This window comes from Heloderma suspectum, chromosome 7 (genome assembly GCF_057233095.1).
Source record: "Heloderma suspectum isolate Gila_16-S chromosome 7, 16-S_ref, whole genome shotgun sequence".
In the NCBI taxonomy this organism is placed as follows: Eukaryota; Metazoa; Chordata; class Lepidosauria; order Squamata; family Helodermatidae; genus Heloderma; species Heloderma suspectum.
The window spans coordinates 103745018-103770862 of record NC_139464.1 but is presented as its reverse complement, the minus strand read 5'-3'; the positions used below and the strand labels follow the sequence as shown (position 1 = coordinate 103770862).

At 40.0% G+C, this 25845-nt stretch overlaps 2 protein-coding genes across 8 annotated transcripts in view; one reads left to right on the top strand and one right to left on the bottom strand.

Annotated features, from left to right (window-relative positions):
• Positions 1-1413: 1413 nt before the first annotated feature.
• On the bottom strand, positions 1414-25600 carry BCAP29 (B cell receptor associated protein 29). Of its 6 annotated transcripts, none has more exons than XR_014784480.1 (9): positions 25431-25600; positions 24808-24915; positions 22828-22928; positions 20999-21149; positions 18785-18920; positions 17165-17276; positions 12694-12825; positions 4956-5056; positions 1414-2802 (listed from the first exon to the last, which is right to left on the bottom strand). XR_014784480.1 is itself a non-coding variant. In XM_084811046.1 (9 exons), exons 3-9 carry the CDS (start codon positions 23877-23879, stop codon positions 2764-2766), a joined length of 720 nt encoding a protein of 239 aa, XP_084667172.1. In that variant the 5' UTR covers positions 23880-23927; positions 24808-24915; positions 25312-25600; the 3' UTR covers positions 1414-2763. The 6 variants fall into 6 exon arrangements, 4 of the variants coding, with proteins under 4 accessions (XP_084667172.1, XP_084667171.1, XP_084667169.1 ...); XR_014784481.1 differs by having other exon boundaries at positions 25452-25600; XM_084811046.1 differs by lacking the exon at positions 12694-12825 and adding an exon at positions 23800-23927 and having other exon boundaries at positions 25312-25600.
• CBLL1 (Cbl proto-oncogene like 1) overlaps positions 25444-25845 on the top strand; it is a 35731-nt gene continuing 35329 nt past the window's right edge. Inside the window, exon 1 of one of the 2 annotated variants that reach the window (XM_084811037.1) lies at positions 25444-25845. The gene's annotated coding sequence lies outside the window, so the exon portion shown is untranslated. The other variant, XM_084811034.1, reaches the window with a different exon arrangement.

The window sequence follows — 25845 nt, the reverse complement described above, 5'->3', positions numbered from 1 at the left end:
ACTTAAGAATTCAAAGCTCAGATATGCCTATCAGATCCAATGTCCTAACATGGGGGTGGTACTGAATTGTATTCACCCAGAACATTTCAGGTAGGGGCTGTTCCTCTATCTGTGTAGTGACATAGTGGACATATAACTTAAACCTTTCAATGAGTGCAGAGTGTCACTTTCTACACAGGAGGTTCTGGAAGGTGAACATTTCTTATAGGTGTAGGTGTAGTGGACCTCCCCACCCCCAGGCTGATATCCACAAACAGTAGCAATGTAACACCTGAGCACTAGTACCACGGTCAACTGGGTACCATTATAAGGGACACCAAGATATAACAGGAACATGACACAGGAAGACTGAAGCAACGCACCTACGTCACAGTAGTGTTCAACAGTTATATTCAGTACATCTTAGGTAAAACCTATAGGCCTTTCTCCGTATATCTGCAAATCTGCTTTCCACGTTTTCACAGCCTGCCTCATGATTCCACTTTGGGAGTGAGAATGAAGTGGAGGGTAAAATTCATCATATGGGGGATCATTTCCACCCAGATTCTTAGGCAGCATCTCACCTTCGATCCAGCAGATGTTACAGAAAACACAACAAGGTACTGTCATTGCAGGTCTTGAAGACATTCAATTGATAATTCAGAATCTATAATGTAAGAACTAAGAAACATATTCTGCTGACATCCTACAGGTGTAAAAATGAACTGAAATGTTATTGGGACAAATTTTTAAGGGCTGGGGTATGCCATCACAATAGGTACACTAAATGCCCCGTGATAACCATATGCTTCAGATATTTTTGAGGAATGGAGATTTAGTATGACCTTACTTTCTAAGTTTTGTTACACAAAACAATCAAGTGCCATATATAAATACACAGAGTTGGATCCAGATATAGTCATAGTAGATCTGTTAAAATCAATTAGTTTTCCTGAATTGCCAGCACCTTTACTGGGTTTTCCTCTATAAATATGGTAATCAGTCCACAGGGCATGTAAGGCCAGCTTATTGGTGTGCTGCATAATGGTATTTAAATAGCAAACATCTGGGTGTAGGTTTTCAAAAGTAAATGTTTAGACTCAGACATATACAATTTCAATTTTCTCTTGTATCTTGAAAACACACACACACACACACACACACACGAAAACCCAAAATCTTGAATCTACTGACACAATCATTTTCCCAATAAGCTCAGAATCATGAAATGCTGGATATTCAAGGCACTTTTGATATTAGTATACAGAAGCTGAGTTCCAATTATATTAATTATTTAAAAAGTACGAGCTCCTTTCTTGCCTAGTATCCTAAAGACAGATGTACTGTCTTGAACTTTGTACCCAGGTAGTTTAGTCCAAATAATTTCCAATGTAACATTTCAGTTTTACAAGAACAAAATAAATGCAGTTTCCGTTTAGAAAGACAAAGTTTAAACAATCTCTTTATTAACAAAGCAACAGTCAAGTGGAATACTGAAACCAATGCAAAAAACAAACAAAACTTTTCAGCTCCAAATAATGAAGATTTTAGGAAAACAATGGGTTGGATCCAGACTTTTGCTCAGCAGACTTACACTGGGTACGGAGGAAGGTGGTGGGGAAGTAACTTCCACCACTTTCTCCTTCCCACTGCACAGGGTCCCTGTGCACCCTGAAAAGCTAAGAGGGTTGGGAGACCCTCTGGAACAGTGATGCTGGGGGCTGCAGAGGGAAGGGAGTGTTGGCAAAAAAACAAAACACCTCTGCTGGATTCTAATTCCCTCTGTGGAGAGGCATGTCTAGATCCAATCCAATGTAAGTGCTGTACATAAGAAACGTGCTTTGTAAGGTATACATAAATGTTTTTCAGATTATTATCCACTGCACTAAGGAAACACAATGGCACACAACAGATGCAAGTTCTTGAATACATATAAATGAAAAATAATGAACTACAATGAAAATTTAAAGTGACAGAAAGGAAAACTCAAAACCATAGCTATCTAAGCAATTAAATGCGAAGTGCCCTTGATATCTATTTTAATACTTATACTTATTGTCAAATTATTTTGGCCATATGGATATAACATGTTCCACTATGCTTATTCTTCTACTGACCAAGTGTAATGGCATTCCTGATGATCACTAGCAAGGTAGATTAATTCACCATAATTGTATGGCTTGATATAATTTATAAGATCTTTTCTAACATTACAAGCAATAGGTGGTATGCAATCTCCCAGATTTTTTTTAAAGTTTATGCCAGATAGGAGCTGTATGGTAATTCTAAATGGAAGTCTTCATTTAAAATGCTTTACATTATCCTTATAGAATTTAAAATACACTTTACAGTGTACTTCTGATATATCACTTACTGGTTTGGATCCAACGAACCACACAAATAGTTCTGTATGCCCAAAAGAGGTGTGCACTTATGTGTTTTGAACAGCAAGCAATTATAAGATATACCAAATCTCTTCTGTAATTAAATGGAGTTTTATGCTATGCCACAGGAATCTGCCATTTAAACCAAGAAGAAGCAACAATTTCATTGGGCCTTGGGCACAGCTGAAGTAGATCTCTGGATTCTGGTCACTATTTTCATTGCAAAATAAAAGGTGTTTGGTGATCAACAACTCTCTATAGGTTTTTAGCAATGAATGCAGTGCATTTCCCTGGAAGGAAATTAAACCTTGTTTCAGAAAGCTCTGGAGGGTAAAGACAGGAACAAGAGACAATTCACGTTGATGCAGGTTTATTAAAAGCCAGTGTCCTTGTACTAGATTTACAGGGACTTCTTATCATGTTTTTCATTTGCACAGTCCTGTATAAGTAAGGAGACAGACACATGAGAAGAAAAGGAATAAAGTTACGTTGCACATGGTAACTTGCACCTCAGAATGACAATAGGTTTAGTATCTTTCACTCAGTCTACAAAAATACCCGGGTATAACACAGGGGTGGGCAACGTGGCCCTCCAGATGTTTTGGCCCACAACTCCCATCAGCTGTAGCCAGCATGGGTAAGGGATGATGAGAGCTGTAGGCCAAAACATCTGGAGGGCCACAAGTTGCCACCCCTGGTATAACAGAACAACAGTGGTACCACATCTTAGGGAAATCGTAAAGGTGTGAAAGAGGTCTTCCTCCAAAACTCCCTTTAGCCAAATCATGCAAGACCAGGGGCATTTGCACGGGAAACCCAAATCAAGCTCTACATTTGTTTTTTTACACTGGAGTACAGAATGGGACCTGCAACAACATGTAAAATGTATCTCCACCCCCTTAGGAGTGCCTCTGGTCAGGGCTCCAGGAAGCCTGGAAAAGGAGACTCGCAGTGCTCCTCAGGAGGAGGAGTAGAAAGGTTCAAGAAGGGGGAAGGGAAAGAGACATCTCTTCCCCCCATACCCCCAGCCTTCCCCTGCTGTGTTATATAGCACTAGTGGGCTCAACTACAGAGTTATCTAAATTGATAGATTTGCCAAATATCTCATTCCTTTAGACTTCCTTTTTTTATTCCCAGGACAGAAGTGAAAGCTGCCCATAGAAAACAATGGAAAATCTAGAATTTAAGCACTGCTATGATTGGACAGCAGTGTGTCTGCCAAAACAAAAGGGCACAAAAACAGGAGTTCCTGTTTTTGGCATTCAGCATGAACCCCCCAATGTTACTTCTGTAGACAGCACACTATTTAAAAAGGTAACACGCTGATCAGCCGACTGATGTTCTCAGGCTTTGAACTGAAAGGAAGGCTTGGCTATGAATTTGAACATCCTTTTGAACTCCCTTCTCACATGACACAGCACTCTACCAATAAAATAAAATAAAAATCCAGTCAGCTATTTTTTAAAATCTTCAGAAAGCAAAACCACAGAATCAAACTGTGGGGTTGGATAAATACAAAGGCCTAGAGGTAGCATTAGGTAGGATGAGGCACCGACCTGAGGGACCAATGTGGGGGTACCATTAAAGGACAGCAAGTTACCATTTATTTTTAGTACTGGGCAGAGCAAACCCAACCCTCACATTTGCTGGCTGGTGGGCATAGAGGCACCCGTCTGCTGGTGGGGCCATGTCTGCTCTGGTGGCCCTAGTTACATATGTAGAAAGCTCTGCAGGCATAAATCTACTGCTGGTGGCATTCCCACCAGTGATAGGCCCTGAAAAGGGCAAATCCAAGCGCCCCGCCCCCCCTATTCCAGCGAGGTTCCAGGATCGGGCCCCTCAACTACAGCAGCCTGGAGCTAGTGTAGGCAATTTGTCCCTATTGATTTCAATTCAGGGGAATTAAAAAAAAACTGGAAAACCCCAAGACAGAGTAGCCCCTCTCACCTCCTGCCCTGGTCAGTGTGAGTGTGAAGGGCTTTAGAAATGGCAGAGAATCCACCAAACACAATTACAATTACTCTCTTACTACATTTGTACTATTTTGATTTTGTGTCTCAGACACCAAAATGTCTTGAGCTGTGTCTGGTCATCAAGCTCAAGCAAGTGAGCCATACTCAGAGATGAAATTTCACTGTTGCTGCAATCTGACCTGCATATGATTCTTCCCAATTTCAGAGTGATTAGCTACCTACCAAGATTTACTTCCCCATGTCACAGTGCACCCAACTCAATCCTTTTATCTAAGTGTTTTAGAAGAAAGGAAACTCTAGAACTTTTTTAAGGAGGGGAAAGCCCTTTGAGTTTCCCCCTTCTCCTCCTTTGCAATATTATTCGAGGAACATCATGTTAATCAAATATTCTTGATGAAATTTTTCAGTTCTTTTTTAAAACAAAGTAGATTCCATTCCAGCAAAGGTTCTAGGAAAAATTAGGAGTTAAGTATTCTCATTATTCTGAAAGAATATGTCTAAACATACACAGAATTCAAGATTGTCTGAGAAATTATCTTTTGGAGTTAACACACACAAACACTGTTAGTCAAATTTCAGGGAATTCTGCCTGAGCAAATCAACTGCCCCTGCCACCTACCTGCAGCTTTTTGTGTTCTTTTGTAAGGTTATCATGTTCTTTCTTAAGATATTCATACTGCTTCTTAACTGCAGTAATTTCATCTGTTGTCTTGTTGAGAGCTGTAAGACACAGGAATAGTATTATTCTCTTTATTTTTTATTGCAAACAAGAAAAAAAAAGTTTTACAAGAGTAATAAGAAGAAATTAGTTTTTAACAGTATATAATCTAAGAGTTTTCAAAATTTGAAGAACATAATTTCTAACATTTTAAAAGAATAACAAAAAACAATATACCTAGATTGAAGCTATACTCCATTAAAAGATAAACCCAGAAAAAGTATTTTTTTTCTTAAACCATGTCCTCCCACCAGGTAATCATTAGATTCAGAACACAGAAAAAACACATTGTATTTTTGGAAGCGAGGAATTCTTTTTGCAATAACTAATAAATGGGGTCCAATTCATTATAAAATTGTCCTGTTGCGATCTCTTTTCTTTTCTTTTCATGTGTTAATTTAGCCATAAGAACAAAATTCCCACATTTTCCCATCCATTCACTCATTAATGAACTCCATTTTGAAGCATGTATAATTCTTGCTGCTGTGACCATATAAGAAACTGGATCTTTATGTTCTTGATAACCCAAACCATCCATATAATTTAAGAACAACAACAAAATTGGATTAAGTGGGATTTCATATCATAATTTCTGTCATTAAATTATTACTTTTTTCCCAGTACTTCTTTGTTAAATGACATTCCCATCGTATATGATAAAAATCTCCTCTCTTTTCCTGACAAGAAAAAAAAGGATAATTATTTAGGGTGCAATCCTATCTAGATAGGCGTCCGCCTCCGAACTTGGAGGCGACCACCTATCCAAAGCAAAGCAGGAGAAGCACAGGGGGATCGTTCCCTCTGCACCTCTCCTGCCCTGCTTTTTCTGCTAGACAGCCGAGCGGGAGAGGAGGCTGTTGTACAACACATAGGATGTGTTGTACTGGCAGATCCACTCTCCCCGCCCTGGAACGCCCCCAGCCACACCCCTTTCTGGCCACTGCGCTCCTCTTCTAAGCATGGAGGATGGGGTTCTCTGCGCGGCCTCGGAGGCAGTGTGGACGTGGGGGGAGCTCAGTTTTCCGGTAACTGACCTCGGAGTGCAGGCTCTGAGGTCAGTTCCTGGAAAACAGCATATCCCATTGTCGTCTAGCCACTGTCTAGTGGCCATTGGATTGCTCCTTTATTGTATTTATTACTGCTGGCATAATGTACCATCTTGCATTGTTTTATAACAATTCTATCTTACTGCCATGTTAAAAAAAGAAATCCTTGAGCCTTATCCCACAGATTTGCCCAGATTTTCATAGGGATATTTTTTCCTATCTTTTGTGCCCATTTGATCATTAAATCTTTAACTTGGTTCAGGCTCAGTATAATATTTTAGAAGTAAGCTATAATTTTTTGATAAAAAATGCTCCTTATTTTTTATAATTACTCTTTCAAAATCTGTTAGCTCTTAATTGTTGATTAAGATAGTTAGAGTGTGATCCTATGGCCCTATGGAGAGTGTTGCAGGGACCATAGGATATTTCGGATTCCCCTCCCCAAGGCCATAAACACTACTATGACCTTGGGAGGGGGAATCTGACATCATACCCCTCCCCATGCCCCCTCTCCCTTGCAACCGTTACAGAAATAACCATGGCAGGTGCTTTCCAAGGTCACAACAGTGGCCCCGAATGACCTTTTAGAGGTTGAAAATGGGGCATTCTTGTGGGTGGGAAAGACGAGAGACCAGACTCCACAAAATCCTATGGCCACTTCATTTCCTGTTCCCAGGGCCAGCATGTGAGCTAGAAGGGCCAGAGGCTCACTCCCTAGTTTGAGTTTTTTTTAGAGGAGGAACAAGAGGCAAAATCGCCTCCACTGCTCCTCCCTCCCTGCCAGCAGCAGTCTGCCAGAACATACGATTTTCAGAAGCCAAGACTGGAGGCTTCCTTATTTAATAGGGATCTAATACGGAAGTATTAAAAACATGGAGGGTTTATTCCCTATTCAGTACTTTTTTTGTCTCAAAATAGGTAATCATGTTATTCTGGTATATAAAACCTTTATAGCTAATGAAATTATTATCTTTCTAGATTTCATAACCATTGTTCATATTTATTTCTAAATCATCTACCACAGATTTTATTGAAGATAAATTTGGACTTAAGAATATGGGATCATTACAAAATGCTATTAATTAGATATTTCAAAATTGGTTTTACCCTGCTTAGTTCCATTACTACTATTTCCCCATAAAGTTGTGTGCAGCAGGGCTCATCACATCTTTCTCAAAACATATGGAAGAATTAGGACCTATTAACCAGGAATAGTATTATTCAACACATGAAAACCTGTATTTAGACAAAATTCCTGCACTAATCAAGTGATACAGTTTTTCAAAAATAAGATTGCAATTTTGGATAGCAGACTAAAAACTGACCAGTGCCTGTTACGTGCCTGAAAGTCCCTGCCAGCGGTTTGATGTAATTGTATGTTCAAAACATTCTGACTGCTCAGGAAGAAATAATAGAATGACAGCTTAGGTGAGGAAAGTGAAAGGTCAGTTTAGATTACCTTTCATAGGGCCTAGAAACAAGAAGACCTGTGTGTCGCTGGCAGGAAGAGAGCACACAGGCAAGATAGCTTCAGAGGCTGAGAGAAAGTGGCAGAGAGAGAAGATGGGCAGTGACACAAAAAACCCTCTCACTGTGAAGTTTTTAATTATTAAGTATTATATGTGCTAACTTCATATACATGAAACTGTATTATTTTAGAATACATTCTAAAATATGTAAAATATGTATGCCGATTTTTAGAGTAGTGTCACAAGGAGATACAAAGCTTGGAAACAATTCAGGATTTAAAAAAACAAGAAGATATTTATTCTATGGCATTTCTTTAGGCTAAAGAAGGTGCCATGATATTAGACTGCAGAGTCATCTTTTTGGTAACTTGATCCAACAGTAACTAACTACTGTCTGCTTTAAGGAGGACTGGCAAAGCATTTGGGTTGTAACTAAAAACAATCCTATCTCTAAACATAACCAAGATATCCAGAGATAGTTCTAGGTGAGCAAAGAAAAACATTCATTCTATTGTTACAATGTTTTGACCAAAATACACTTGTAACAGGATGGGTGAGGTCTTAGCTGCAGCAGAAGAATGTCAGGGTCCAGCATATGAAAAGCCTTGCTTAGTTTTGACTTGGAGCTGTAAGACGAGACTCTAAGGGAGTTAGTGGGAGTGGATGGGTAAGAAAGCACCCCAGCACTTACATATGCCACACAGATACAGTATTTCAAGGTGCTGGTGCCCAAAAAGACCAGCTTGTAGGCAATTACACACCTATTTCTACAGCACCCATCATGTTAGCCTCACTTCACCATTTGTCTTAACATTCCAATAAAACATAGCATGAAATGGTATTTAAAAATACAAAATGGTTGAATGTACAGACATCTAAATGTTAATTTTAAAATTGGCATTCCTTCCTCCCCAATTAAAACAAAATTACCATTGAGAACATGAAGGCACTATTTCAGATAGAATTTCCTATTTTCTTTTTTGTTGGAGAGAGGTAGCAAAAAGTTCCCATTACCTAAAATGTCTAGCTAGCTTTCAGGGGTTCATGTGAAGTTGCCAGAGGATTGAGGGTTTACTGTATTTTACTGCATTTGAGTGAGGTATCTGAACAGGTCTTTATATGCTGCTAAGAAGGCTGTGTGTCCCAAGCCCTTGGGACTGAACATGCTACAAATTTAGCCGAGTAAAACAAATCCACTTCAGTAGAATCTACATTTAGCAAAAGAGGAAAATCGGAAGTTTTCAGCACCAGTGCCTAAAGCATTGAATCAGCTGTGAGTTGTAAGCCCCTCTGGGACTTCAGCTTTGGAAGTGATACATTTTTGTTACCTCTGCCAGAATGTATACCACCAGATGCATGTCATGATAAAGATTTGCCAATGTAATTCAAAACACAAGCATGTATTACCAATAGATACAAGTTACACAAATAAATCAGTACTTAAGAATTTTGAAAGATTTTACTGAGGTGTAGAAATAGCCAACAAGTTTGCCACAGAAAAAGATATATCCTGAAGAGACAATATTAGCAAGTCAGTTGCAACGTATTGTAAGCATTATGATGGAGTCACTGGCAGACATACTAACACAGATCTTTAAATCCAGTGTGCCAGATTCTACAATATATGCTACAAGAGTCTGATTAGATATAAAGAATGAATGAATTTAGCATTTTACAGTTGCACACATTCTTCTACAATGAATCACATTTTAGAGCAACCTGGTGCCCTCCAGATATTTTGAACTCCAACTCCCATCAGCTCCAGCCAGCATGGCCAATGATCAGGGATTATGGGAGCTGAAGGCCAAAACATTCGGAAGGCACTTGTTACAGGGGAGCTCCAGGTGTGCTGGCTTTTTGATAAATCTCCACACAAAAAATGATCCAATCCTGGAACCTCTCCACCTCCCAGCCAGATCTAGCATGACCTGAACATCCTTACTGACACAGTCTGTTTTGAATATTGGCTATGCCACTCTATATAGGATGCTAGATGAAAAATTAATCAAGAGGCAAGGAACCTCCCTGCATCTTCTATGTAATGGCCTGAACCCAAGTACTATTTTCTTTGTTTTAACCCATCGTGGATCCAGCCTCTGAGCCATCAGGCTCTTTGTTCCTTATCCTATATCTGCCTTAGAGTTTGGGCAATCAGTGTTTACTCTTTCTGCTGGTGCATCCCTCGTGTTCTTCTGTCTCAGCTCTGAGAATAAACCCAGTTCCAATTGATTTTTGATATTGTTGCTTGTGACTCTTTCCTAGTATGATTCTCCACTCTATTCTGGTAGCTATCCCATGTTTCCAGGGTGAGTCCCACTCTCCTGCCTTGTATACCCAGAAAGCTTTACCTTCCACTAAGCACCCCATTGAGCCTAAAGCCAGGTTCCACATATAACCTAGCATACCAACTCTATACAACCATTATGATGCCTGGCAGGGGACTGAAACCTATACAAGAATTGTCAGTTCTGAGTCTCAAAGGGTGGAATAAGTCCAGCAGGAAGCACAGAGCACTGAGATACAGCTACCAAAAAGTCTTGAGCAGAGCGCTAAATTTCTCATTTTTAACTGAAAACTTTAAGAAGCCCCATTGGCAAGGATCTTCATCTAAATCTGTTCTTAACCAAAACGGTGGTCCCTAATAATGGCTTTGCCTCCACTTGGTCTCACCACTGTCGCTTTCCTTTGGATGTCTGGGGACAATGTGGTACAGCCTACTGTCAACAAGGCCAGAGCTGCTTAAGGCCATTGCCCCATGTTTGTAATTTGGAACTAATGCTGAGAAACCTGAGGCCCACAGCATTTTTCTGATTTTTGGCAACCAATCAGAAAGTGAAGTCCTTTGTAGTCCCCTTCCTCTGAAGTCAGGTAGTTATATCCACTCCTATTTCTTTTCCTTTTCTTTTAATCTACCAATTTTTGCCTGGCAGGCCACCATTTCCACCAGCACCTGAGGTTCCTTGGTCAAATAGCCTTCCAATCCCCTGTTCCAATATTTCCAAAGCACCACCTTCTCCTCATTTGGTAAACACCAATTTCCCTAGAGGTACTGGCTTAGAAGTTTGGAAGCAAAATAACTCAAGTTTTACGTGATACTCCATCATTGGCATAGTGAGACATCTCAGAAGACACTACAGCCCATATCTATCATATCCATGTCTCCATTCATAAAATAATAATGTTGGTCAATTTTTATAAAGAAGTTTAAAAGTCTTCACGTTTGCATGCCAGAGCCAAGTTGCAAACTTCAAATAACGCATCTGCCTAACTTCAGTCCTTTATTAAAATATTGGTTACAAAACTGAACACAATGAGGAACATTAATCTCCCCCCTCCTCATGTCTGTTTCCTTTTGAATTTTTCAAAACTGTTTCCAGGTTATAACCATAAAAATGATTTCACTGTTGCAATATTATAGGTTAAATTGTTGCATACTTATCTAAGGCAACAGAGAGAAACTGTATGGTAAAGAGTTCATCTAGAAGAACAATGTTCTTATTAGGTTTATTTTGTATACAAACCATGTCTGTTTATAAGAGCCGGCAAACATTGTGTAAACTTTACTTTTCCCTCCTCATTCCAAATGTCATCATCTTTTTGAGAACACCTTATGCACACCAAGGTATGTAATCAAAACTTGCATAAGTTTATCTAAAAATTGTATACTCTAGTATATGAAAATGAACAGAGGCATTAATAGTATTAACAAAAAACCTTTCAGTTTAATATGTTGTGTTAAGGGATTTCCATATTCACTCAAGCTGCAAAATGCCAGGAAATTACAGCTGTTAAGGGCCACTCCCTCAAAAGAAGGGTTATTTAGGCAATATGCATATGGTATGGTATCCTATGCCGTGGTTATTGTCTGTTCACTGGAATGGAGTCTATGCAACTGAAGCTACCATGCAACATTGCAAGTACCCAACTGGCAACCAGTACCATCCACATAAACAAGAGTTGGAAGGGACTCTGAAGGTCATTTAGTCCAACCTCCTGCTCAGTGCAGGATAAGCCACAGGTAAAGCATTCCTCCTTACTACTGCACATTTCTCGCACAGGCTTTTGGTTAGTTTTGTAATCCTGAAACAAAAATCCTGTATAGTAGGTTCCGAATCAGCCAAAAAGCTAAGAGTGTCTTACATTTAAATACTTTTTGAGTTTATGGCACAGGAAGGATTCAAACTTTGGATACCTGGATATCTTAGGTTACTGAGCTACGTCATATAACTATATGCAAACTTAGTCAAATGTAAGCCATATGTAAATACTGAGGTTAGGGCAGAGTAACTTGTCCATAACACTGAAGTGTTAGTTTGTGTCAAAGGCCACTTAGTAAAAAGGCTTGCCATTTATTTAAGTAATTAGGTAAGGCAATCTATATAAAGGACTGTAGACAAGTACACATACTTTATATAAGTAGTATTTCTCTTCCTAAACTCTAATTATAGTATCCATCTCTGTCATAACGTCACCCTCGGGAGCGGAGTGGGGGGGACACCACAAGGAAGAGGCCACATTGCTTGGAGAGCCACAAATTCCATGACAAGGTAGGAGAAATGAACCAGCTGTACATCCAAATTGGTTTTCTATTCTTAAATACAAGTCTGCTCTTAAAAAAAACCCAAAAACACATTAGGGGGCTCACAACCCTGCAAGGTTCTGATCTGAAAATTTACTCCACAAAGTATTCTGGTGACTAACTAACCTACCTCACAGGGTTGTTGTGAGGATAAAATGGAGAGGAGGAGGAAAGGGCTCCTTGGAGGAAAGGCAGGGTATAAATGTAAAAAATATATAATAAATTTAGGAGGGAATTCCATTCTGTTTATGTTCAAAGCTAAAATTAAATAAAATTATGGTTCACACGTTACAGAGCTGGGCCCTGGCACAAAAAATGATTGCTACAATGTTGTTCCAAATTTGGAGTGCAAAATGGTGCACAACATTGTGCTGCCTCCATGGATGACATTGTGCTGGCAACAGCACAACATTAGTTTTCATCACGTCCTATACGTATCTACTTAGAAGTAAGATCCATTAATTTAATGTGGTTTAATCCTGAGTAAGTGGGTACAGTATTGCAGCCTCAACAGCTAAAATGAAAGATGATTTAAAATGCTTTACCTGTGACAGGGAGTTGGACTAGATGACATTCAAGGTCCCTTCCAACTCTATCATTCTATGTGGATGGTACTGGTTGCCAGTTGGGTACTTCTAATGTGGAATGGTAGCTTCAGCTGCATAGACTCCAGGTGTCTATTCCAGAGAACAGATAAATCTGGGATTTAGATCCACCACTCTGCCACCGACAGTTATCCAGCTCCAAGGCAGTGGTGAAACTGGAACTAACCACAGCATAGAATACCACACCATCGTCATATTGCTTAAATAACACTTCTTTTAAGGGAGTGGCACTTAACAGCTGTAATTTACCGGCATTTTGGAGCTTGTGTGAACATGGAAATCCCTTAACACATGTTCAACTGAAAGGTTTTTTTTCTTAATTGAATTTGAAAACACTTTGAGAAGGCTATACCTACAATGCTAGATGCCTGGATTGTTTAGGATAATAGACATCAATCATATTTGCCTTCAAGAAGTCTATACTATTTGGAAGACAGCATTTTAAATTGATTCTGCCCAGTCACCAGACAGCAGTGGCTCTATTACCAACAGTCATACATACATATAAACTTTACTGTATATAGCCATAGGCCTTTACAATGTTTAAAAAATTCATAGAATCATAGAATAGTAGGGTTGGAAGGGGCCTGTAAGACCATCGAGTACAACCCCCTGCTCAATGCAGGAATCTAAGTCAAAGCATCCCTGACAGATGGCTGTCCAGCTTCATCCTGAATGCCTCGAGTGTGGGAGAGCCCATCACCTCCCTAGGTCATTGGTTCCATTGTCGCATTACTCTAACAGTCAGGAAATTTTTCCTGATGTTCAGTCAGAATCTGGCTTCCTGTAACTTGAGCCCATTATTCCGTGTCCTGCACTCTGCGATGGTTGAGAAGAGATCTTGGCCTTCCTCTCTGTGACAGCCTTTCAAGTACTTGAAGAGCGCTATCCTATCTCCCCTCAGTCTTCTCTTCTCAAGGCTAAACATGCCCAATTCTTTCAGTCTCTCCTCGTAGGGCTTTGTTTCCAGTCCCCTGATCATCTTTGTTGCCCTCCTCAGTCTGAAACCTCTCCAGTTTGTCTGCATCCTTCTTAAAGTGTGGTGCCCAAAACTGGACACAGTACACAAGATGAGGCCTAGCCAGTGCTGAGTAGAGGGGAACTAGTACTTCCCGGGATTTGGAAGCTATGCTTCTATTAATGCAGCCCAAAACAGCATTTGTCTTTTTTGCAGCAACATCACATTGTTGGCTCATATTCAGCTTGTGATCCACAACAATTCCAAGATCCTTCTCGCTTGTAGTATTTTTGAGGCAAGTATCCCCCATCTTGTAACTGGGCATTTGGTTTATTTATTTGAAAAAGAAACTTTCCCCAATACAAAACTTTGATTTAAATAAAAATTATTTAAAAACTCAGCAAAGCTATTAAGAACAAACCATGTTTACCATCCACTAAGACTGACCACTCACATCTAAAATGATAAGATTTATAGTATATCATAATTCTTAATGTGGCGAGACCGCAGCTTCTTGGCTGCCAAAGCAAACTGGGCTACCGAGTATTTGATAAATAACTAGTTATTGGCTAGGAATTCTATTACTATTTCCTGAGGTGTTCGATTCGAATACAGCTGGATAATAGATGACAAAATTTACCTCTAGGATCCATATGCAGTGGACAGAACAGCAAGTAATGAATTATATCTTCAGTCTGATTGCAACCAAATATACATTTCCATTCTGTGACTGGGATTCCTAGATATCTTCCATCGAGATAAGCAGAGGGCATCAACTGGAACCTAAATTCTGTAAAGGCCCTTCAAAGCTGTGCAAAGGTCAATACCTCAAAGTAATGACATCTTGCATGACTGATTTCAAGTAGAAAATTGTGCATTAACAATAACTGCCCTATCCTGATTGGCTTCATAGTAAAAAAAAATCCAGTTCCTAAGTGTGTGCGGACTGAGGCTTAAATATTTTTCCATAGAAAGTTTATAAAACTCTAGCTTGTTTTGGCACTCCTGGGCCCAGCCACCAGACCTTAATTGCTAAAACCAACAAAGCTTGGTAATGGAGTGATCTTCCATTCCATTTAGTCTGTGCCAATACCTAAGGTAAAATAAATCTATTCTTGCTGCTATGGATGGAAAACCTAACTCAGCTCTAAGGTGGAATGTTGGGGTCAATAACTAAGGCCTACAGTTACTTCTGAGTCCTGAACTGCACAGCTACTGATAAAAATAACCTACCTTTGTAGAACATATTACCTTTTTATTATTTCATTTAAATTGTTCATTCATTTGAATGTTTATTTTGCTTCCTCCCCCCTTTTCTCTTCCCTGTTAAATAAATCCTAGTTTTATAAGATGTTTATTGTTCTTTCCCCACCTGCTTTGAGGGAACAGGGTTCCTGGTGGGCTAGAGGAACTGTATGCTAGTTTATGGTCATCGTTCTCCCTCATCCACTACTATATGTATGAACCTAGCACTGAAGGGAAGCCCTTCACTTTACAGCACACCAGCCCCCCAAGTAAAAAAAAAAGTAAAACATAAAAAAAAACCTTTAAAAGAAAGAAAATAAAAATCAGGAGGGGCAGGGCGCCTGGCAAGTGCCAAGAGAGGTGTCCATGGGTACACTGGTGCCCATGGGCACCAGATTGGAGGTCCCAGCCTTGGGTGTCTTGCAGAACTCCGCCAAATTGTGCCTTCAATGTCCATGCAGAACTGAAGTTTAGAAATAGTTATTTTCCTCAGTTTCCTCCAAGCTGTAGACAACTAAATATAGTGTATTTTAACTATTTTACTCATTAAGGGCGCAATCCTATGGACTGTGCCCTTGCTGCTCAGAACACGGCAAACTTGGAGGCTTCCGAGATTCCTATACCCTGCTGGTCCAAAGCCAGCAGAGAAGGAGGAATGGTAGAGTCGATCTTCACCTCCCCATCCTTTGATCTCCTGCATTTTCAGCCCATCTAGCAAGGTAGCTTTGGAAGGGGAGGGAAGGAGGCTAGGAGACACTCGGAATAACTCATATCCTGGCAGCTCCAGTCTCTTCCCCTCCTCGCCAACTGGAACCCCCCTTTTCCCCCTCTCCAAGGTCGGGTTTCCAACCCTGGAGAGGCAAGCTGCTGAAGTTCTGTCTGCACCAGCTGTGAGGGGGCGACAGAGGGGGTCAGATCTTTGACTCCCAAGGTTGGAGCACTGTCTCCAACCTTGGGAGGGTTTTATGAGCAATTCTATGGCCCCTAGGACGCTCTCCCAGAGACCGTAGGATTGCTCTGTTAGACCATTATATTTAACACAAAATTGTAATTCTGACTATAACCTCCACAGAAGCTGCATGGTTTCATAACCCAGAAAAGTGAGATTTCTGGAGTAAGTCAGTCAAAATCACAACTTCTGATACTTGGGCTTTATGCAATTGCAGCTTTACATTTCATTTGGAAAAAATGTAGCTATATGATGGCAGCATATTTTGAAATACTCCAAAGCTTGGACAAAAGAACCCATGCTCAGTCAGAGGCTTACTACGGGACTAAGCAAGTTACTCTCTCTCTCACAGGGCTGCTTTATAGGATTGCTGGGAGGCTAAAATAGCACTTTAAACTTCTTGAATGAAGAACAGGATACAAACTTCCTTGAATTATTATTTCTAAGCTATCCCATGACTGTGAATGTTGGAGGTACTCATGCTAAGTGGCTGAAATACTGCATTGGCTTAAAGCTGTTCAGTGTAATGAGTCGTTATGACTAGGGAAGAAAGCTGTTTTATTTGGAGCTTTGAACCTTAAGATGAAGTAGTAAGTTTGCCTTCAAAATACACCATGGTTATGCAATGTTCTGTACATAACCAAAGAACTACATTTTAGTTTTCTGATCCTCACAAGGTCAGAAGTAACATTATCTAAGGCATTCATTTCAGCCTAGTAAATATTAAGAAATGCCACAAATCTTGCAAGATCCAGAACTAACACACACAATCAGGAAAAACTCTGCCTTTATCTCAGTGTTGTTTCATCAAGACAGCCTAAGTCAAACACAGAAGCTAACAAGGGGGATCTTGTTACATGGAAAAAGCCACCACCTTCAGTTAGGCTCTCTTTTGTTCCTATTAAAACTGATACTGTCAGTTCACAAAGAATTGCAAATATTTTCTTTTACCCCTGCATTGCACAACTGTGACCCATCATGCAGCACTTTACTGACAAGGAGCCCACGAACATCTAAACAGCTATGCACTTTTTGTTTTGAGGGAGAGTGTACAGTGCTAGTGAGGCAAAACTATATGGCTCTATCTACTTGATGAAAGCTTACAATCCTGCTTCAGCCCCAGCTACACATGCCACAGTTAAAGCAATAGAATGAGGATGTTAAGATACTTATTGTAATAAAGAGAGCAACATTGTTTTGCATCTGTGAGTCTATGCAAACTATATTTCCTTAAATAGTGTGAAATAGTAAAAACATACCATTTGAACTTTTCTTTAATTCTGCTTTCAGTTTTTCTACTTCTTGCTTTAGTTTTTTATTCATTATATCAGACACCTCTTCATTGTCACAACTTTTTTTCCTCTTGAGTGACTAAGGAAAAAAAATGCATCAATTCTTCATTTTGGTTCATATTTAGCACACCTAAGTACATATAAATGTACTTGCTCACATTAGTTATCCTTGCCTCTTCCATCCCTGTTTTCCTCCACTGTCAAACTTTAAATTATGAGCTCTTTTGAGCAAGGAATTTGTCTTTTTTTGCTTATGCTGTAAAATGTCACCATATGGAGAACCAAGTTCAAATCCCACTAGGTCATGAAGCTCACTGAGTGACGTCTGTGGCTTGATTCACACATAATGCTAAGCCATGGTATGGGTTGTTGAATTCCGGGTTGTCGTGGTGTGTGAACTTGGCCACGCTAATGAATCATGGTTTGTTAACCACAAATAATCCAGAAAGAGAGCCCATGGTTTGTTGTTGGGTTGTGAACTCCGAATTGTTAAAACCATGGGTTGTTACGTGCGAACCCAAAATTGTGGGTTGTTCATGGGTTGTTTCAGCAGGCTACAAAGGTGGTGGGCAAGAGCGGTTAAAAAACCCAGACTTCTACAGCACCACAAAGGCATTTAGGATACAGGGAGGGAGCGGGTGAAGGAGGTGGGAAACAAACAACCCAGGGATTGAGAAAACAAATCACAGCTTATTCAGTGTTCTGCCAGCAAACCCTGCTTTAAATTAAAAAAAAAATTAAAATTTTTTTATGGTAGAATTTTATTGTTTTAAATTGTTTTATGGTGTGTTATACATCGCCCAGAGTGGCTGGGTGACCAGCCAGATGGGCGATTAATAAATTTAATTAATAATAATAATAATAATAATAACAACAACAAACTATGGGTTACATAAACCATAGGTTAGCATTATGTGCAAACGAGGCCACTGTCTGTCTGCCAGCCTGCCAGCCTGCCTAACTATCTCACAGGGCTGTTGTGAGGATAGAATGGGGGAACCAGGCATCCTGCCTTGAACCTGAAGCAAAGGCAGAATATAAATGAAAAGAATATTAATAAATGCATTGATGTGCATGACATAAATAATAAACAACAACTTATCAGCATGGTGCATGCCTCCTCTATAAATGTTGCTTAATTCTTGTGAGCTCTTTCAAAAACTCTCCAAAGTTCCTTTTCAGATTATCTATGAATTAATCAAAGTTTATCAAGCTGCTATGCAAAAATATGCTAATAAAGTTCCAAACATGACTTGCAATATCTATACAGAAAGTTGATAAATGAATGTCAAAAGAGTAAAATCTCATTACTGTAATATTTGCTTTTTGGTTCTTGGACAAATTGATGCAGTCATCATACTTGTAAAAAAAAAAAGTGGACAGCAGAGAGAACTAATTCACACAACTATTTAAGATTAAAAGTTGGTATGAACATGCAAGCTTATTAGGACTGGGAGTCTGCTGTTCCAAGTCAGAAATCCCACTTGGAATGCCTGAGCCCTCAGATGCCCCTTGGATGCTCTTTGGATCCCAGCCATAGTGGTGAATGCACTTAAACAAACAACCCCATTTAGCTATGAAACATACTTGCTGCAGTTTTTCATTCTCTTCCAAGCATTTCCTGGCAACTTCACTGGTGTTTGATACCTCCATTTGCAGAGTTTCCTGGGTTCCCATCTCTTTTGCCAACAAAGTGATAAGGGAAACGGTACGTCTCAATACACTGTGGGAAGCAGAAAAGCCATAAATCCATTAGAACAATATAAGCCCAGTTATAATAGTTTTTCAAAGTCTTTACTATTTTTTTTTACTTTAAATACTAAAAAATCTGTCATTCTTTATCTGATTCTAAAGCTAAAAAGTACTTGACATGTAAAAGCTAACTGTTTTAGTTTTTTCTTTAGATGACCTTTCATTTTACAAGAGTGGGATCGTAGATTGTTCTGGTGTTTTTGAAGTTACTTTTATTGTTGCAGCTTAAACACCAAATATGAGCTCTGCTTGTATTGAAATGTATTTATCATTATTTAGAAAATAAAAATAGTTTCTGGCAAAGCTATCATTTACGGCCATGCTTTACCTCTGGTTTATTGCTTTACTACTGTAGAGTTCATACTTCACTAGTGGTAGTTCAGCATTAGATTAATAAAGCAATCCAACCAGAGATATGTTGATGCTACGCTGGTGGAAGAGCTTCTATATTTAATGTGTGCTCAACCTGGGAGGGGAAAAACACAGGAGTATACAAAAATGGCATGAAAATGACAAGATGTGGCAATGGGTTGAAGGGGTGAGGGACACAGCCTAGGGTGCGCATCCCCTGTATTGCCCACATCCACCCAAGACTCTACCCCAATTTCAGCCATTCCCAACAATGTGGGTTTTCAAAAAAAAATTGAATTTTTTTTCAGAAAACCTTCCAATGCAAATTAAGTTAATTTGCACAGCATCACTGGCATAGGAAAATTTTCAGTTTGCATCAGAACATTTTCCAATGAAAATTAAGTTCATTTGCACAGGGTCATTTGCAGTGGAAAATTTTCAGTTTGCATAGGAAAATGTCCCTAGAGAGATCTAATTTAGTATGTTTATTTTACTTATATTTAAAAAACAACAACGCTAAAAATAAGTACCCCATGTTAATTTTTGGCCCAATACACCACAAGTATTGACCTGAAATGTTTGACCTGAAATGTTTGAGGGGAAAAAATTAAAGCACACTTAATGTGATCTAAATGTAATATTATGTGGAAATTTTTTGTTTAAAAAAGGGTAAAAACAAAGATACTGAAAACTGTTGACACACTAATTTTAGCAATCCAAAGCACTCTGCAATATGCTGTAAACCACTCATCTGTTTCAACAGAGTTCAACTCTCTTCCATTAAGGTTTTTAGGGCACCTTCAAGTTTTGCTGTCATTACTTATTAGTTCCATTTCATTCTGAGACATATATATATTTTAATGATATATATGTATTCTCTCACATATGTGCTAGGGATAATCACCTGAAAAACATTAATTACAAATTTGAAACTGTCAGGTTTGCCTAATATTGTATTTGCAATTGGCATACATTCATTTTCACTAATGAATGTATGATATGGAAAATTTTCCAAGAAAATAATAAAGCACTAGAAAATTTTCCACCCCACATCAATGGCCATTCTGCCAGCATATCTTTGCTGACAGAATGGCTCTGCCGACAGAGTGCTGGTTCTATCACAGCAATGCATATTTGGTGCTCTGCAGGGCTTTCATGGAATTTTATAGCCCCTCAGCCAGCAAATGTTTTGTACAGAATTAGTCCCTAAAACCCTGCTCAAAAATTCCAGTCTCACAAGCCCCTTGTTGGACGGTACCATAGGAGGTACATATGAATTGTTTCCTTGTAAGCAGCCTGTCAGTCATCTTGCTTTAGGAAGCTTAATGGCAAGCCTTCCACGTGCAGAGAAATCCTGGTGTAGGAGAAATTGCTCTCAAACAAACAATTCCACCATGTGCCTTCTGCAGTTGTACAATCCTGTGAGAAGATTGTAATAATTCCAAAGACAGCTTTTTTGGATCTGGAGTTAAGAGTTACATTTCTCTTTCCCATTTTACCAATACACACAATTTCCATTAGCAACATCTATATTTCTCAAACATCTATAACCTTTCCCCTTCCATTTTAATCTCACTCTCCAATTTACATATTTAAGCTTCTATAAACTTTGAGCATGATCTATTCTTTTTTCATTCTGGACTGAATTTCTTACAAGGAGGCATAGAACAGATTTAAATAGCACATAACTATGCTTACAGCCAAAGAAAAAGGGAGAATCCTGAGATATAAAGATTTCGTTGTGATCTAAAAAGTTTCATTTGAATGTGATCAAATGCATTGGTGCTTGAATGTGTAGCTTTTTCACCTAACCGAACATGTGAATACTTCCTCACTTCTCTTACTGCATCTGCAAGTAAAAAACAATTAGTTGCACTTATTTTCTAATGCCGCCTTTTATTTACTAGTTCAGTATTATATGCAAAGTTTCCACCCCCAAAGCCATTTTGCGTGTTATTTTCCCAGCAAAAGTACTACCAACGTTTTATCAGAAAATATTGAAAATAATAACCAGTGAATGGTGTAGTAGTAGAAAGGGATAGAAGGATGGGATTTGGGGGCATTTGAAAATTAGGATTGTGGGAGAGCAGGTGCAAAAAAATAGGGAACTGGGTTACAAAATAGATTAAATTATATGCAAAATGATTAAAACCCCACCGTGGAACCATTTTTCAAAATTGATTTTAAAAAGCTGTTTACATTTTGATCATCAGACCTCAGAAACTATGTCTACATTTTGTGCACTATACATAATGGCCACTGAAATGACAAATAAACCTGCAAACACCTAATAATTTTATATTAGTTAAATTCCATTTATATTCAATTAAAAGGATGAATTTTCATAACAGATGTTAAGTAGACAGCACATAACCAATACAAGCTCTTACACCAGAAATGAAATGGATATGGCTAATATTATAATTATCAAGGAACAAATTCAACTCAGTATTTAGCAGTAAATTTAATATGCTATGGTATTTCCCCCTCCCAAAACAAAAACAAATCATACACAGCAGACAAGTCAGTGCAATTCCTCTAAAGTAGCCTTTCCTAAACTGGTGCCCTCCAGATGTTTTAGGCTGTAACTCCCATAATCCCTGACCATTGTCCATGCTGGCTGGGGCTAATGAGAGTTGTAGCCCAAAACATCTAGAGGGCACAAGATTGGGGAAAGTTGCTCTAAAGATACTCATGCTCAGAAACCGTGGTATACAGTTGATGGTACTAGACTAGTTCAAAAGTAACTAAAGAGAAATAGTGCCACCTGCTGATCCTTTTAAAATTGCCTCCTGTCAAAGGTGTTCATTGGGTCTCCCATGCCAAATCTTAATCTTGTTTTGTTACCTAATGAGAGAAAAACATAGCTTGCCTCCAGTTCAACTGATTACATAACAACATCTTTTTGGTTAGGAGAAGGCCAGGCTGGGAAGCTTGTGCCATCAGTTCCCGAAGGGACCATCAATGGCCTGAGAGGACTGTGAGGCAGCCCCTCCTGCACCTTCCCTGGAGCTACTTAATACCTGTGTGCCCTGAAGGAAGACAGAAGAGGAGAAGCCCAGGTTGAAGAGGTCATGCCATCAGTTCCTGACAGGACCATCAATTGGCCTGAAAGGACTATGGACAGTATCTAACACTGCCCACGTGCTAGCAGGACCTACTGCTAGTGCAATGGAAATCTAATGGCGGAAATGACCAGAAACACTTGTTTCCCGAATGGTGCAGGCCAGCGGAAGTCACAGAAAGGAGCTCCATCAACCTGACCAATTCTGGAAATGAGCATTTCTGCTTGTTTTTGAGGTCACTTTAGGAACTGCTAGTCCCTATTGCACTCACGGTGGGTCCCACGAGCACAAAAGAGCCAGCGGAGGCACAGCGGCAGTATCGGATACTGCCCTATATTCTGATGGGTGTGTTACCATTTGTTTGCTTGTTTCAGTATTTAAAAATTGCATGCCTTGCGAAAAAGACTTGAATAAAATAAATAAATTCTCTAGCTGTTTGCCGAGAACAGGTTTCCTACTCACCAAGAAATAAAACAATTAATAGAATTATAATAGCAAGGAATGCCTTGTTCCAACAGTTTGTTATTTTATTCCATATAGAGATCACAAAAATCTTCTGCCATCTGTAAAACAGAATTGCAGGATTTCAAAGAATTTTAATGTGTGAAAAGTCAACTTCGCATACATTTAATTTACATAACAAAATAAACTGCATTATTTTTCAGCAGCTCTTTAAACTGCATTAAAGCTTGATATCAAATGCAACTTCCTTGGCAGCTGTAAGGTGAATAAATGAAAACTCTGAAATACAGTACAAATAAGGTTACTAGGCTCAAACCCTGAGGGGTCTACTTTATCTTCAGGAGTTGCACAAAAGAGAGAATTTCATTACATGCAGCTTTGTCCATCACATTATTGCTACAGTGATAAGAAAAGGCACACCTTGTGGAATTCAGAGTTTGGACCTGCCAACCCTGCTTGTATCTAATAAGACTAGTCTTTAGCATCCAGGTTTAATGAGACTAATTTGCTGCTTTCAGATCATCTTAAAGCCTTATTCTGAAGTTGAAAATCCCTTGATGTGTGGATTTAAACCACACCAATTATCTTCTTGGTAAAACTATCTCATTAACATTGCATTTTTAAAGAATAATCCTTGTACGTGTGACATTAACTCAAGACTGTGTTCAAGTAGTTGTTTCACAAGTGCATCTAAGGATGCAATCCTATGCACATTTAATTTAGAGTAAGCCTGAATAAACTCATTAGGTTTTGCTTTTGAGTAAACATGCAGAGATGCACAGGTGCTATTGAGGACAGTCAATAAAAGTGAATGCTAACAAAGAAAGGGAAAGCAGTCATGGACTGCTTTTTCCTCTTGTCTTTTTTGGGGAAGAGATCCTCTGTAACTCTGTTTATTCAAACCTATCAGCAACTTTAAAACAGAAATTTCCCTTTTCATATACATAATAGGTTATATTGAACCAGTGATACCTAAAGAATTGCTGTACTAGGTCATGGATACTGCAAGTGACCTCACACGGAGGCTGGCTGGGGTGAGATTTGTTCCTCATTGGATGACCAGAATCAATAGATGGCAGGGTTGCTGTTCCTTTAAATAGCTGTGCAGAAAAATGGATTTTGGTAGGTGTTGCCTCTCACTGTGACATGACAAACTTTACCTGTTGAAGGCCCTTTTCTACACAAGTGTAATGGTACAGTAGCCCTAGCCTTTACTGCATGCAAGATACATCCTAGTTATCCTAGGTACAAGCAAGTCAGAGTATTTTACTTTTTCCTTAACTACTAGAGCATTTACTTTATCTTAAAATCTTTCAATCAATCGAGGAAGATGCTCAAATGTAATTAGATATCATTATGTAGATGTCTGATAGGCATTTTTTTAAAAGCAAGATGTTTTCCATCTAGCAGCTGCTTTAAGATATTTCCATCACTTAGTTTCTTCACAATTACTTATCTCAGTCAACTTTCGAGCCAGTTAATTTATAGTAAAACCAAATAATGTAAGATCTGACGAAAAATGTTTCTCATGCCTTTCTGTAGCAGAATATGCACTGTACTGTGTAGAATTGATTAGAATTTATCATATTTGGTAGACATGACTAGTTCCATGTTGTAAGATAACTACGAGTAATGACATGTATTCCTGGAATTGAAAGAAAGCTGCTACAAGTGAGTCAGTTAGGTACTGTCTGGAAGAAGCCAGCAGATTAGTTGAACATGAATACCTTTGTCTAGGTGTTACTAATATCAGTGGCAAGCCTGGTTACATTGGGAACCATGGGAATAGTGGTAAGAGTAAGACCAGGCCCGAAACGGAAAATGAGTTTATAGCAGATTGCCACAAAATCAAACCTATTTGCAACAGTAAAAAAGGCAGGTCTAAACTGGACTCCCAGCATAACAGCCAGAACTATGCTACATAGCATTATCTTCTTTTCCCATCAGAAGGCTGCCATTTCATATACCACATATTCTTACCTTAGAGGAGAAATAACTGGTACGCAGAGCAACAACAATATCGCGATTTCAGCGTACAGAAAGGCCGCAACGGCCGTCCACTGAAACGTCATCTTATCTTTGAGGGATCTGCAGAGAAGTGAAGCCCAATTAGCTCACCCTGGTTTCAAAACAGGCAGTTAGGAAGAAAAAGGCGGGGAAGCTTCTGCTTAAGCGACGGCAACAAACCCTTTCCAAAACAGGCTGGCAAGGGCTGGAAGTGTGACGGTTTAAACTGGGAAAACATCGGAAAGCGGATTAGCCGGGGGGGGGGGACCAACACTCCCCCCTGCAGCCCATTCTCAAGGCCGCTCTCCCCTTCCCTGGGTTGTCGGCTGGAGTGTGTGGGACACCTCGGGAGTAATCCGATTTTTTCTCATGCAATACCTGGTATTGCCACAGACCCAGTTCTAAGGGATTTCGCGAGCATCTCCCCCCCCCCATATCACCCCCCCCCCCATATCACCCAATTGGCTATTTTCGCACTTAAAACTTCTCCTCAGGGCTTCCTCCGCTCCGCACACGGAATTCTGGGGGAGCTTTTGCAGCAGTTTCAGTTTGGAGAAGGCGGAACCCGGAGGAACTTTCCCACCCCGCTGTCTCACACGCGCTCCTTCCGCCCTTGCCCTTCCCTCTTCATCCCCCGGGGAGCGAGACGCCCCCGCGGCTGGGCGCAGTTCGAAGCACAGCCGGGCCCGGCCCGGCCCGGCCTGGCCCGGCCCGGCCTGCGCAAGTTCTCCGGCTCCCCTCCAGCTACACGCTTCGGCTCGACGGCGGCGGAAGCGGCGCGGCGCAGCGCAGGGCGGCCGGGCCTTCCGAGGACGCAGAAGGGCGGGCGCCCAAGCGGCGCAGCCCCCAGCAAACGCGGGTGGGCGGGAGACGGCGCTAACGGCAACTGGCCGGGCTGGCTGCCCCAGGAGTTGCTCTTCCTTCCCTCACGAGAGCGACGATTAAGCCGCGAGCAGCGCAAGCCTCTGCTCAGAGGCAAGTCCGGTTGTGTTCAGTGGACCTTACTCGCAG